Source organism: Thermobia domestica, chromosome 2, assembly GCF_964235325.1.
Source record: "Thermobia domestica chromosome 2, izTheDome1.hap1.1, whole genome shotgun sequence".
Lineage (NCBI taxonomy): Eukaryota > Metazoa > Arthropoda > Insecta > Zygentoma > Lepismatidae > Thermobia > Thermobia domestica.
In genome coordinates this window covers 315,236,489-315,250,568 of record NC_137455.1, presented here as the reverse complement: position 1 = coordinate 315,250,568, position 14,080 = coordinate 315,236,489, and the positions used below count along the sequence as shown (strand labels likewise).

General features: G+C 32.9%; 1 protein-coding gene across 1 annotated transcript in view; it reads left to right on the top strand.

Annotated features, from left to right (window-relative positions):
• LOC145679840 (brachyurin-like) overlaps positions 1–11,778 on the top strand; it is a 28,150-nt gene extending 16,372 nt beyond the window's left edge. Inside the window, exons 5-7 of the mRNA XM_081750359.1 lie at positions 1,401–1,493; positions 4,367–4,503; positions 9,462–11,778. Coding sequence (XP_081606485.1) covers positions 1,401–1,493; positions 4,367–4,503; positions 9,462–9,626 — 395 coding nt within the window. The 3' untranslated portion in view covers positions 9,627–11,778. The remainder of the gene's footprint in view (positions 1–1,400; positions 1,494–4,366; positions 4,504–9,461) is intronic.
• The last annotated feature ends 2,302 nt before the right edge of the window (positions 11,779–14,080 follow it).

Here is a 14,080-nt window from a genome sequence, read left to right as displayed (position 1 = left end):
AACCAACATAAGCGTATTGACTGATTGAACTTAGTGGGTATTCCCGAGTTCTTAGAAATCAAAACTTCCTGGATTTATGTAAACAAACTGAACTTGTTGCGACCAAAATTGTTCGGCAGAAAAATTCCGAAAATCCATCAAAATGATGAAAATGCATATAATATTGCATATTTGGACGGCATGTTTGTTTAGAACCATTAACTGAAAGAGATCGGATGCAACTATAAAGTAGAAAAGATATGCCACGCAACTAGATACACATATTAAAAAATTAACAGGATAATATATCGATAGTGTATGATATAGTTTCACTTGGGAAAATTCAGATTAAGATGGTCTTGTCGAAACACCAATCTAAGGCTATAAAATGGTTCTATACACACTTGTTTATCCTTTACAAAATTATTAAAATTATCAAATTATTTTAAGAAAATATGTACCGAAATGTATTACCGTGTTATTTTGGCCCCAAAAATCAATTCCTGCATCCTGTCAAATCTATTTATAACAAAATGAAATCCTTTTAGAAGATGAAATCCTAACACATTCGAATTTTTCCGCTCTTCCAATGTTAATAAACATCCATATTATGTACCTATAGTTCTAACTTTCCCTGCATCTACCATAAACTATAATACAGAACAGATGAATCATTGCTCATTTTTTATTTCTTAGTAATTTAAGGAACTTTCTATCATATTTTAAGAAGGGCACTCATATCGAGTAATAGATGAGAAATTTAATTTTTGCAGAATTTTAACAAAAAAGAACACAGTATGTTCCTCTGGTTCTAGGATATAACTTTAGATCATGGTAGTTCTACGTAAATCGAAAGTATGGTGGTAGTCGTTTAATTATCGAGGGTCTAACAACCCTCTGGTTCTCAAGAACCATGGACCTAGAACCTTGACCTGAGGAGACGTGTCTTGCGATGACGGCATACCACGTAACTAGGTCAAGTGACTAATGCCATACCATGAGACAGAGTAATAATTGAATGTGTGATGTAGTACTATGTGACCAAGTCGTGTTACTCCCAATAGTAGCCCACATGCACCTGTACTAGTGATAGAAATAATAATTATTTTGAGCTTTATCTGGAAAATAGGGTAACTAATTATTTATTAATTAAAATGCACTTATAATAAGTGGACAGTTCTTAAAATGTATTTATTAAGAATATGTTGAGAAATTTGATTATGAAAGCAAATTCCTGGTCAGAGTGTGAATGTCGAAAATCACTTCCCTTCAATAATTGCTTTGTTAATCAAATGAAATACGATAAAGTTACAAAAGCAAAACAAAAATGTCATTTTCGTACAGAAATTAAAAAAAGTGTGAAGACTATTTTTTTTAATTAAAAGAGTTATGTGAAAACTAAATAGTATTATTTGTTGTAGACACCATTCAGCCTGTTGCTCTACCATCTAGAAACGCCGGAGATTTTGCTGGAAGTTCAGCGGTGGTTGCTGGTTGGGGAATGGATGAAAATCGTAAGCCAAATTTTAATTTTCTTCATAACAATATTTTATGAATATAATTTTAGTATATACGTTTATTTTCATATTCAATAATATCTTGGAAACTATAGGAAATTCACACTTTACTCGATAATCTGAACATACTTTTAAGTTATGTACACTCTTCATATTTCGACAGTACCACACTTTCGTGAGATTGATTAATGCGAAAAGTCAAACAAAAGAAAACCTTCGATAGAACATTAATTATTTCAGTGATAGAAACAATCCAGAGTACAGTGCCTAAAAGAAATTAGTGCGTTAGAATGTAAAACACTAGCTCCATAGAGTCAGTTTTTTAAAAAAATAATAAACTCACATATTTCCGATTTAATGGCAAAGAGGATATGACATCACCTCAGGGAGGCACCAAACTTACACATGAAGAACCTAAATTTTACCCAAGGGGCATTCTTTTGTGTTCGATTAATATTGTTCAATGCACATTTTGCAATTTGTGCTTTAAATGTGTCATATTGAAACTTTCTGAAGACGATCATGATGCCAATAGCCAAAAAATCTAACCCAGTGAGATGTGAATTATATATATCATGGAACAAAAATTTTCCATCGAATACTGAACAGATATTTATATGGAAGAACGAATGAAAAATATTCAGGAGGAACAGTTCGAATTCAGGAGGGGTAGGGGCACAAGAGATGCAATTAGATTATCAAGGGTGATTCGGTGAAAGGTTTATAGAAAAAGAGAAAGAGGTGTAGGATTTTTATTGATCTAGAAAAGGCTCTTGAGCGCGTAAATAAAGGAATTTGTTGCGGGAGTTCTAAAGAAGATTGGGTTGAAAAGGAAAGATCGAAGACACATGAACAAACAAGTATGTATTAGAATAAGGGAGAAAATGACAGAGGAGAGTGCAATTTTAAGGAAAATTCGAAAGGAATATTGTCTCTCGCCAATATTATTTAATCTCTATCTAGAATACATAGTAAAAAAGAGCCTAGATAATGAAGATGGCATCTCGACAGAAGACAGAATTATTATATGCATACTGATTAGAGATGATAGGGCTCTTATTGAGGAATCTGGAAAGAAAATCAATATGATGTTAGAAAACTTGAGAAAGGGTGTAAAGAACATGGGATGGAAATAAATGTTAGAAGGAGAAAAGCCATGGTGACTGGAATGAAGCAGTCGATGTCAAGTATAGAAGTAGAAGGGGAGAAAATACAACACGTGACTAGCTTCCGATACCTGAGTAGTATTAATAGTGTTGATATGAAGTACAACGTGAAACAAATCAAGGAAATTAAAGAAGGAAGAAGCCTTTAGGAGGAAGTAAAGCCTATTATGTGGTACCTTGAATAAAGCATTGAGAAAACACTCATATAATGCTTGGTGTGGAATATTGTACTGTATGAGGCAGAAACATGGACATTACGCAAAAATGATGAAAAACGACTGGAAGCTTTGGATACGTGCGTGTAGAGAAAAATGGGGAGAAAAAACAATTTTCTATATTATTGAGAAGAGGTAGAGAAAGTAGTTGGGATATTGGCTAAGATGAAACTGTATCATGAGGGACGTGCTGGGGGTATGGTGGCAGGGAAGAGAGGGAGAGGTCAAAGGAGTCTACAGTTGATGGAAGACATTGACGCAAAAGCTGTACGTGAAGCTGAAGATCGTGGAGTATGGAAGCTTCTCAGTTGCGGCAAGTGACCTGCCAATGATGGCACAATAACTTTGATGCTGATGATGATAAGTTATGAAATCAATTTCTCTAAATTCGAAATCTTTAATTTTACTTGTAATGTGTGGGAAATCTTCAACTGTTATGTAGAATGCTATCTGACTACGGAATCACCTTCATCTAGTAGCATGTCTTTTCTGAAAAAGAAGTAGTTTGTCATGTCGTTGTACAGTATCCAGTGATGACCCTAGGGAACAAGGGGTAACCTCCAGTGACTGTCCTCCAAAATGTTAACCGTATATTGTTAATATTGTTCAAGCAATATAAAATTATTATTTTCGGTGTAAAAAATTGCTTATCCTGTTATGTGCTACGCCTCTGCCCTTACTTGTCAGAGTATTGTCGAATATAATGTCACATTGTAGCACATGTTGTGCTTCTACGCATATTTTCATCGAACTCGCTCCATACTTCGTCTCATTATCCACAATGTGTTGTGTTACCAGTGCCTCTACTCCCTCCCATAAGTACGGAACGGTTGCAATCAAGTGTTTTTTCCGCCTATGGATTTTTGTGTTCACTAACACAAATCGATTGACCATAGTATCGTTCCACATTTCGTGCGACACCAAAAAAAGTTTCCTTGTAAGTACCTTTTCACAAATTAAAATAGCATTTTTTTTAAGAGTGTCTCATAGTTTAACATTATTTCTGCAAATAAATCGTTTTCCATAATGAAATTCTAATAGAATGAATTGGTAAAGAAATCCAGGTACCAAAATGTCTTCCAAAACTTAAGTAATCGTTTTTTTTTTAATTTTAAAAGAGTTTTAAAGTTACTTCTTGCAATTCTAATACCATAATGATTTTTAACTACTTGTAAAGCAACCTCAGTTTTAGTACACACAGCACGTGGGATATTGAGATTAGAATTTGCTTATTTATCATAAATGTTGTCGTACATTCAACAACAAAATAGAATATAATCCACTATATTTCATGATTTAAATGATTTTTATATTCGTTATTTTATATATTTGTTTTTAGTGTATTTAAATAGATTGTCCAAATAAACACTTCGATAATGTTTTTTTTTTTTCATAAACATGAGAATGAAAATATGATGGGTATTTATGGAAAATACTTTCTTAACTTTGAGATCTTGTAGTAAAATTCATTTTTCTTAATTTGTTTCAGTGGAGTACAGTGAGCATCTCAAGTGGGCGGAACGAACTGTAATAACTGATGATGAATGTGCCCAATTATATCCAGTTGTAACAACTATTACAGCTGCAGTTTGTGTTCAAGGCGCAGCTGAAGATGGCGGATGTGGCGTAAGAACTATTATGATTTCAATATAAAGAAAGCTAGTTAAGCTAACATTTTAGTTTAACAGACCGAAAATTCATCAAAAACAAACGGTTCCAAAATTAAATTATCTGTGTTCCTCTCTCCAATCAATTAACTTATTCCTTTTCTTTTTTCTCAAACTAATTTTTTCATTATCCTCACTTATTTCTTTCAATCTACTGAATTGTCTTTGCCTTTTGACTACGTAACTAATACCCTAAGCATTCCGCACGCATTTCCCATTTTAGCGAGTTGTTTTATAATTTTGAATTTAAATAATATGTCATCTTCACTATTTTAAGTGACGGATACATATCTTATGACTTTTCCGTCAAGTAGATTTGTGCACACTCTTATAAACCCCTTAAAGAAGTGACCTTTCGTCACCAGAAAAATATGTAGGTGACAGAGAGCTACTTTTATCGTGCAATAACTACTCTTTTGTGTGCATGTCCTTTGCGACGTCTACGTTATTCTGTTGACAGGAACATCTCAAAATCCCTTTGATGCTTTACTTAAGAAAGAGGTGTTTCAATGGAATTGCTAGCGTAACGTACAGTTGGCGACAAGAGTTCTTTCCGTTTGGTAAAATTTATTTTGGTAATAATATGATATGGCTGGAAAATACAGAAAAATACATTATTCTTAATTTAATGAAAACGGTACTCAAATTGTCCTTCCATTCTTAAGTTTCATACATAACAAATTTCATCAAAAGGAAATAACTGTTGTCGCTGACTGTGCATAAATTCTCCCATCGAAAATCTAGTGTTGTTTTCACAACCATTAGGGTTTCTTAAATTATTACGTAAAATGAAAATGAAATTCGGATATTACATTATTCAAAGTTTTCGTCCTGCCTTTCTCCGTACGAGCACAATAAAAGCAGAAAGAGAAAAGATCTGGTTTCAAAAGTGTTGTCTACTAAATATTTCCCCACCTCATAACAAAACATGCAGTTTAAAGTATCAGTAGCGAGTCTAATCATCAGGGTGTGATAAAGAACTTGCCCGTTTTCGTTATTAATATAGTAACAAAATATTAGATTTCTGTAAAGGTTAATGATATTTAGAAACTTAGAAACAGCATATCGATGGTGTTCAACTAACATTAATCAGATAGCCTCCTCTAGTTAGCATTAAACCACTTAGCGTTATAGCAGAACGCCACCGTTTACTGATTGTTGGGATTTCCTGAACGCAACTGGCAAAGAAAATAGATGTGGCTTAAATTAAATGTAAAGAGTAAGATATATATTGCTTCCAACATAGTTGCAGATTATTATTTTCAGTCTCCCTACGATTCTGGAATTTTTGAAGTGTAGGTAATATTGTCCCAAAGTGCAATCATAGAAACTAAACCTTTTCCTTGCTTTAAAAGCCAACATTTCTGTCGCATCAGCACATTATGTAACCTGATGAGTATTATTTGTACTAATTGCAGCCAAAATACACATCGTGACAAGCTCTGTACTACGACTATACACTACTATATTAACTCTAAAGGTGACCATTTTGTTTAGGTGCTATACAGTCCTCAGAGAAATAAATATATCCGAGAACTCACGGTTATTTAGAAGTTCTTCTTTGCAGAAAAGAACGGACGTATAAAAGACAGCATTCTGCAGCGGTTATTGTATCGTATGAATTTGTAGTCATTATTTCTTGAAAAATTGTTTCTACATAAACAACTGACGTTTCAACCCTCACAACGTTTTCACAAACTAAGAATCGAAAACCCTGTCGCTGAGTTCTTAGGCGCATGTTCCAATTCTTCCCGAGTTGTTTGTAGTTTTAAACAGAACCTAACACCATCTCATCGTCATTCACCATATTTTGTTGAGATTAAACTAAATCAGCATATAATTGTCCCTTTGATAGCCCTATTCTCTTTGAGAAAACAAAAACCTTGGTCGAAACGACGGTTCACGGTGACCAGTGCAAAGTACTTCATGATCAGTAATATTTACTGTATGTATAAGCAAAGTTTCAAGGCAGGATTATGTAAGAAAAAGAAATTTATATTTAGATTGTGAGGATAATTTTGAGATTCAAAAAGTGGAAATATTTATTAGTGTATACTATATCTGTAAATCCTAGGGGGATGTGTTAGTTTAGTTGTAATAAACGGAATTAGAGAAGTAAGGATATCAAAGCAGAAAGCTATTCTAAAATTGCCTCATATCAAATTGCGTCATTGCTCATGAACAAAATTATATATTTTACATGATCATTCTCTACAAATCTACCAATACCTAGAGTATTAATAGAAAGATATTTGATTTGTTGATATAAATTAAATACTTTCCAGCACCAACCATTTACAGAATATATTAAAATATAGTGCAAACTAAAATGTGGGTTCTGTCAAAGGCTAAGTAGAGAAACAAATATCCGTCATTTAACCACCGGAGAGAGTGCCTTTAACCACCTGATTGCAAAAAACACTAAAACGTAATAGAATGAATTTATAATGAATAATAATAATAACTTTTAATAAATGAAAATATTTTATGTTTTAACTTTCAGAATTATCAAATAGAGTATATTCTGGATGTAATGTGGAACTTACTGATTATTTTTTAATCTAAATTAATCAGATTCTTTAGACTATATGCTACCATTTCAAACAGTCGTCCATTTTAAATTTAAAATGATATTCGAATATATCTTGGAAGCTTTGTGTAATTTAGGTATATAAAATATTATTAGATTTCCTAAAAGTTATACAACATAATAGATAATATTATTATTTTACAGTAATATTCTTTGTTTTCGTAAATTGTCAGATCCCCTTTTCAGAAGTGGAATTTTAGATCGAGTTCTTAAAACACAATTCAATTCGTATAATAATATGTTAAACTGAGGTAAAATAATGAATATCAAATAATGATTAGAAGTTGAATGCATACTAAAATTGAATGGTTGTAGGCAAAACTATAAATGACGTTGACCTACAATTTAATGTGGAACTGGAACCGTCGGAGAGTGTTGGAGTTTTAAGGCTCTCCGATCGGGAATCAAACCTAGTCCTTTTCAGAAAAGGGGCGCGTGATAGGCACTAGATCTCCTCAAAGAATGTATGCGAAGGAGTAACGAGTACAATGCCCTAATATCAAAGGCCTAAGATGAACAATCAGTTGGACAATCAAAAGAAGTATTTTCATGTCTTCAAATACTGTTTGTTTACTCATTAAAGTATACTATAATAAAAATTAAGACTCATCACATAAAGAACACTATACTTTCCTTATGGAAAAAAAAAGGTTTTTTGTTCTTAAATTTGTGATTTTTCGATCTGAACGAAAATTATAATGTATACAATAGTTGGAAAGGCCTCAAGCCTCTCATCGTGTCCTCAATTATTAGGATGACGCAAATGAGAACAAGATTGTGTTACTACAACATTACTCCGCATATCTACAAATTATGTCTATCAAGTTCGTTAATGGATTCATTCACATGCAGATGAAGAATATATGGACCACCTTTTATGACCGCTAGTCCACATTATAGCTCTTGAACCAAACCACGTTTTTTTTTAAAAAAAAAAGTAGCCTTTCGCATAGTTATTTAGAGCAATTTTCTCAGCCGTGCTTGAAAATTGAATCAATTCCATTCATATTAAGAATATAGAGACTAGTTTTCCGTCCGTCTGTTCATAGAATAGCTCTTGAACAAAACCGATTATTTTAATTCTTATTTCGCAGTGGATAGCTAGAGCAATTGTTTCTGCCAAGTTCGTTCATAGAGTCAATTTCTTGAATTTCTAAAATATGAGGGCCACTTCTTTACTTCTGTTATTCTACAAGCTATCTTCTGAACATACACGAAGTTTTAAATTAGTTTTATGCAATAGGTACCTAGAGCGATTATCTCGTTTGAGTTTCTTAATGGAGTCAATCTCGTGCAGATTAAAAATATGGGGCCACTCCTTTACGTTTTGGGTGATCACTCTTACTTTACCAGAGTTCTATTGCCTATTATTTTGTAAATATGAAATAAAATAAATGGGTTTTGCAATACGTGATAGTTAAAAAATTCAATATATTAATACTTATCTCGTATATTTTACAAGAGAGAAAGAGTGTTTTGTGAGACTAACATATCCTTTCTGGCGTTTCAACCCATTATGACTTTTATTCAGTCAGTTGTGAAAAGTCGAAATATTATAAATTAAAACAGTTGAGAATGCTCCAAGAGCATTGCCAGAACGAACTTAGAAAGAGTGGAGAGATGGAGCGGGAAGAATAACTGTGATTGTTCCTACATCTAAAAGTAAATCATCTTATCTGCATCTTCTCTTTCTCGCAAAACTTTCCAAAGTATAATCTCTCTATGACTTACGGTTTCTGAGATATGGCTTCTTAGATCTCCCGAAATATGAACTTTTTGGCCAATATCTGAAGACCAATGGTCAGTTAGTCAGTGGACAGTTGGATAGTGGCAATCGGTTACTATTTGATACAGAAATGTTCACCATCCTCTTGGGTATTAATCAAAATCAATATGATCTTATGACTTACAGTTCCCAAGATATAGCTACTTAAATCTCCCAAAATTTATATACTTTTTGGCCAATATCTCGGGAACGGTAAGAGTGACTCGAAAACTTCCATCACTTGCCTTGATAGTTTTCGATGATCTTTTCGAACGGAGTTCTCAAAATTGAAAAAGAATCGGAAATAACAGACTGACACACACACACACAAGCACACAGGTAGATAGACATAGAGAATTCAGTAACGTACTTTTTAAGTTCGTTGAAAATTAAACGAAGACGTATTTTCTTCAAGAAAATACGGGTTACTTTAGGTTTTATAATAGAAATAAATGTACCAATAGTTTAGTAATCACTATCTTATTAATCGGTTACATTATTATTATAGTTGAATCTGTTATGATCAAGGTTATAATATAACTATTTATAAATATATTTGCAGGGTGACAGTGGTGGTCCTCTCCTCGTGAATGATGGAACTCGATACATCCAAATCGGAGTTTATTCGTTTTATGATGGAAACTGTCCTCCAAAAAGACCACAAGGTTATACGCGCCTTACTTATTACTTGGACTGGATCCATAATATAACAGGAATACAAGTGTAAACCCATTCATTGAAATCCAAGTGGAACTAATAATGAATCATTGTTATTATACCAACATAACGATTAGAAATATTTTTATTATATAATTAAAGAATCTGAAATATAATTTTCCAGGTGGAAAATATATTATAATATTCTATAATATTGGATTGGTAATATAGTAGTGACTGACAGACGTGTGTTAGTTTCAACGCCAAAAAGAATTTGGATTAAAACACCTGGTTAGTCGCAGTAATCTCCTCTTTCAGCTACTCGCTTTCGACATTGATTAATCAATTATTGGATTCTATGAATGAAGAAGTCTGGAGTGACACAAATAAATCATCGACCACATTTAGTATTGCCCGATCATCAGGGTAGCATTTTTTTTTATTGAGAAGTGATCTAAATATTGATAGAGGTAGAATTCGGCGGGAAAGATGTCAGGAGAATGCGGTCAGTGTAAACGTTACCATCTGCAACTCATGGAGAGTTAGCATATATACATTGTGCAACACGAGTACATAATGTATGTTATATATTGCTGGATTTTTGCAGTGTATTTTCCGCTGTCTTGCCTCCACAGGGAAAGACATGGTATCTGTATTGATGGTTTTCAATTATCGTACCATATACATGTTTCTTCAGTTGTTAAGTATCACGGTTATTTCTTACACTCAGGGAGCTGCAAACTTCCTGAGAGAGGTCCTAGTTTGAGGGTGTTAGCTTATGTGGCACTTCTGAGCACCATGTTTTAATGTTACCAATGCTATGAGCTGCCAAAGGACAGGAATATGGTTTATGTCCAACTCATTTGCAATTCAGCGAACATGTTTTCAAGTGACCACTTTTACAGTATTGGTGAGAACTAATCAGAACATGATATTAGACAATGGCAGTGATTTTTTAATGCTATGTCAGCGGCTAGAAATAAATAAACTGTACAGTGCATCGTTTGCAGCTCCCACCAAAATACACTTTTGATGTTTCTGGTTTTAAATTTGCAGAATGTTCCTGTTTGAACTCGTAAAGAAAAAATTATTAACAATTGTTTGAACTCCATGGTCACTTCTACATGATCTTATTCAACAACACATTCGTCGCTAACTCACTGGATATCCAGTCTATTTTTAGAATATGTATAAAAATTTAACTGTCGTACATGTGATCTCGGACTGTCAATTTGTAGGGTTATAGACGAAATTTTTCTACCAGATTTATATATCGGACATTTCATTCAATCATATCTTTCATTCAATGCTATTAACCAACTTCAACATTTGAATTCACGATCATGTCACAGATTTGTTCTAAACTAATGACTTTAGTACTTGGGTACAGATTGGCTTGGAACGCATATTTCTAATATCAATTAGACAGCTTCCATCTATACTTGTATTAGTTGATTTAAAATGATTTCTGTTGTTTTTCTTCAGTCCCATAAATAACCAACAAGGCACTTTATATCAGAATCATCTCTTAATATGTTGGAAGCTTATTATTCTTTCAGAAAACTCGACTGCGTGAAACGTTGTCCAACAGTTTTCAAATTTTATTTTCGAGGATATCGAGTCACAATATTTTCGAGGATAAAAATAATATTTCTCTACTTTCAATCCTGAATTTATTATATTTGTTTTTCCTTATTATGTACAAATATTCAAAAATAACTACAAAAATAGAAAAAACTGAAGAAAGAAAATTTTTTAAACTTTACGATGTGATTTTGTAAGTAGTAATGCCTAAATTTGTAATCTATATAGAAACCCGTGTTTTGTGCTACAGTTTACACTTCATTATGACGTCCCAAAATGCATTTAAATACTTTTGCCTCACATTACATTTGAATATCTTAGTGTGCTATCGTAAATAAGAAAGTTCAAAATCTTCAAAATCTTCATCTGACTGCTTCATGTGTCAGCCATTCCTTAATTTCCCTTTTCATCTTTAAATACACTATCAGCTTGTGCATGTCCTATGAATGTAATAGAAGTTGAGAATAAAACTATTGGACTCGCGAGAGATTAGTGAGAGTATGGAAAATGGATGATATGTGATTTACTTACTTCCAGTAAAGTCGACGAGAACTCATCCTGATCTGCTTATGTGTGCGTAAAGTTTTCTGGTTATTTTGTTGTCGATAAACTAAAATTCTTTAATGAACCAAAACAGAAAAAAAATTAGCATTAAAGATATATATATATATATATATATATATATATATATATATATATATATATATATATATATATATATATATATATATATATGGTTATTGCGAACTGTGATATTGTTATTCAAGATTCAAGTTTTTTATTCACTTTTGGTTTCTCATCCAGAACCGGGTATTTTTGTTGCAGAAATGGAGTGTTATTACTTCTCTCATTCCTCTTGACTACATCGGCTCACAATCATCCTACGATAAGATCATGTAAACGGGCTTACAAAGGGAGTTGCTTACTTCTTATTGCAAAGAATTCAGTCTTGTTGATATCACACTGTTTTAAAAAGTATTTTATTCAACCAAAAGCATTTATGTGAAAATTCTTCGAGAATTTAATTCCCACGAAAGATGTATAAACCAAATTGCCAGAGCAGTATGTAACTGTGCATTAAGAAATAGTGAAAAGACAGGTAAAACTTCTCATCTGGTTCACTACCTACTAAATAATGATAACGAAATCGGAAAACATTAGTTGGAATTAAGCGTCTAAATGGAATAAAGAAATCCTTCGTCTTTTGTAAATAATTAATTAATTATTTACACAGACAGACAGACAACAGCTATGAGGAACATGATAAATGAGACAATGTTGATGTAAACAGTGTACCAAAACTAAACAGGAAAGCTACTTAAGTTAGGGAGCATTGGAACACTTCCCGTCACAGTATAACCATACTAAATGTTAGTCGTGAAGTAACTTCATGTTGGGATCTTCCAAACGTAGCCGACGATGAGATTAATTCAGGTTCAGAGAATCATCATATTATTGAATAATGGTTATTACTTTTAGTTTGTCTATGCTGCAGGAATTCGCAAAGAACGATTAGCAATTATTGATTCGAGTGGATCATTTTTACATTTTTCATTTTCTTATTTGCCCTTCTTCACAGTAATTCTTAGAAACTTGTGGCGAGGTAAACAGAGACATTTCCACACAAACAGAGGTTCCTTGATCTAAGAATTCTGAATCAATAACCTCAGTTGTTGTTTGATATAGTGAACTTCCCGTAACACAATTTGCCCTTCCTAGAAGTGATCTCAAACTAACGTTAAGACTTCATCACTCATTATATATTCCTAAAATCAAATTAAGCTAGCATAACCTCCGTATCTCAAAAACTCTGTTCTCTCTCTCGGATGGGACACAGATCTCCAATATTTCTTGTGTCACATTCATTTCAGTGAAATCTGGTCTGGTCGAAAAAAGAATTGCAATCCACACACACAGGGTAAAATTCTTTAAGTAGAGTATTCACGAAAATACCTAAATTACTTCCGTAGTCTGCTTATAGAATTAAAATACTAATCTCTGAATTAAAATACTTTGCCAGCAGTTGTGTTTTAATAGAAAACTCATGTTAAAATATACAATCATTTATTTTATCTTCTTAATGATGCACACGTTCTAAAAGGAAATTGGTGTTCACCCAGCTGGCAACGTGCTATTCAGTGAATTAGATACATTCTTTTACGGCATACTAACAATTTCCTGGCTCCAAGAGGTTTGCAGTGGGAACTTTTCTCCCTCATCTGCTCACCATTTGTTCATTATATACTAATTGTTTTAAAGTTATTTTGCAGTCGAAATTCTTCAACCCAACAATCAACTAGAGTCACCCCATCAAGTCAATTTTGGATATCTCAGTGAAAACCGTTTCGTTGGAACTCAATTCGAACTTACGATCATAGTCATTATATGATTAAATTTCAAGTAGAGAGGATGAAACTCGTCCTTAACTATGGTAGTCCTACTCAATTTTCAACTGGACACAAATGGTCACAAGAGAATCATTATCTGTATGAGGAAAAAATTCGCAAACACGGAAAACTAAAATATTCTGTTAAAGAATTGGATACTGAAGCTGTTAAAGAATTGGAAAGGTTTGTTAAGGTAGCTTTTAACTCACATCAAATGTTTTCTCCATTAGGAAGAGAGAACAAGGAACTATAGTTCAAATAATATTGCTATGTGTGTGGATCACTTATAAGAGTTAATTGAGAAATAATGTCCAAATACTTTCCTAAAGCATGCCACAGTTTAAGGATATAATGCAATAGAAATTATTAATTTCTCAAAACACTAGTTAAAAAACAAAACGCATTTCTCTTTTATTGTGGATTTGGGTGCAACAGTGGTCTAACCCAAATCACCATTTATAGATTTTAGCTAAGCTATTAATCTACTTGACGCACTAATATCTGTTTTATTTATAATTTTTATAAGAATAATACAGTGAGCTGCAATTCTGCT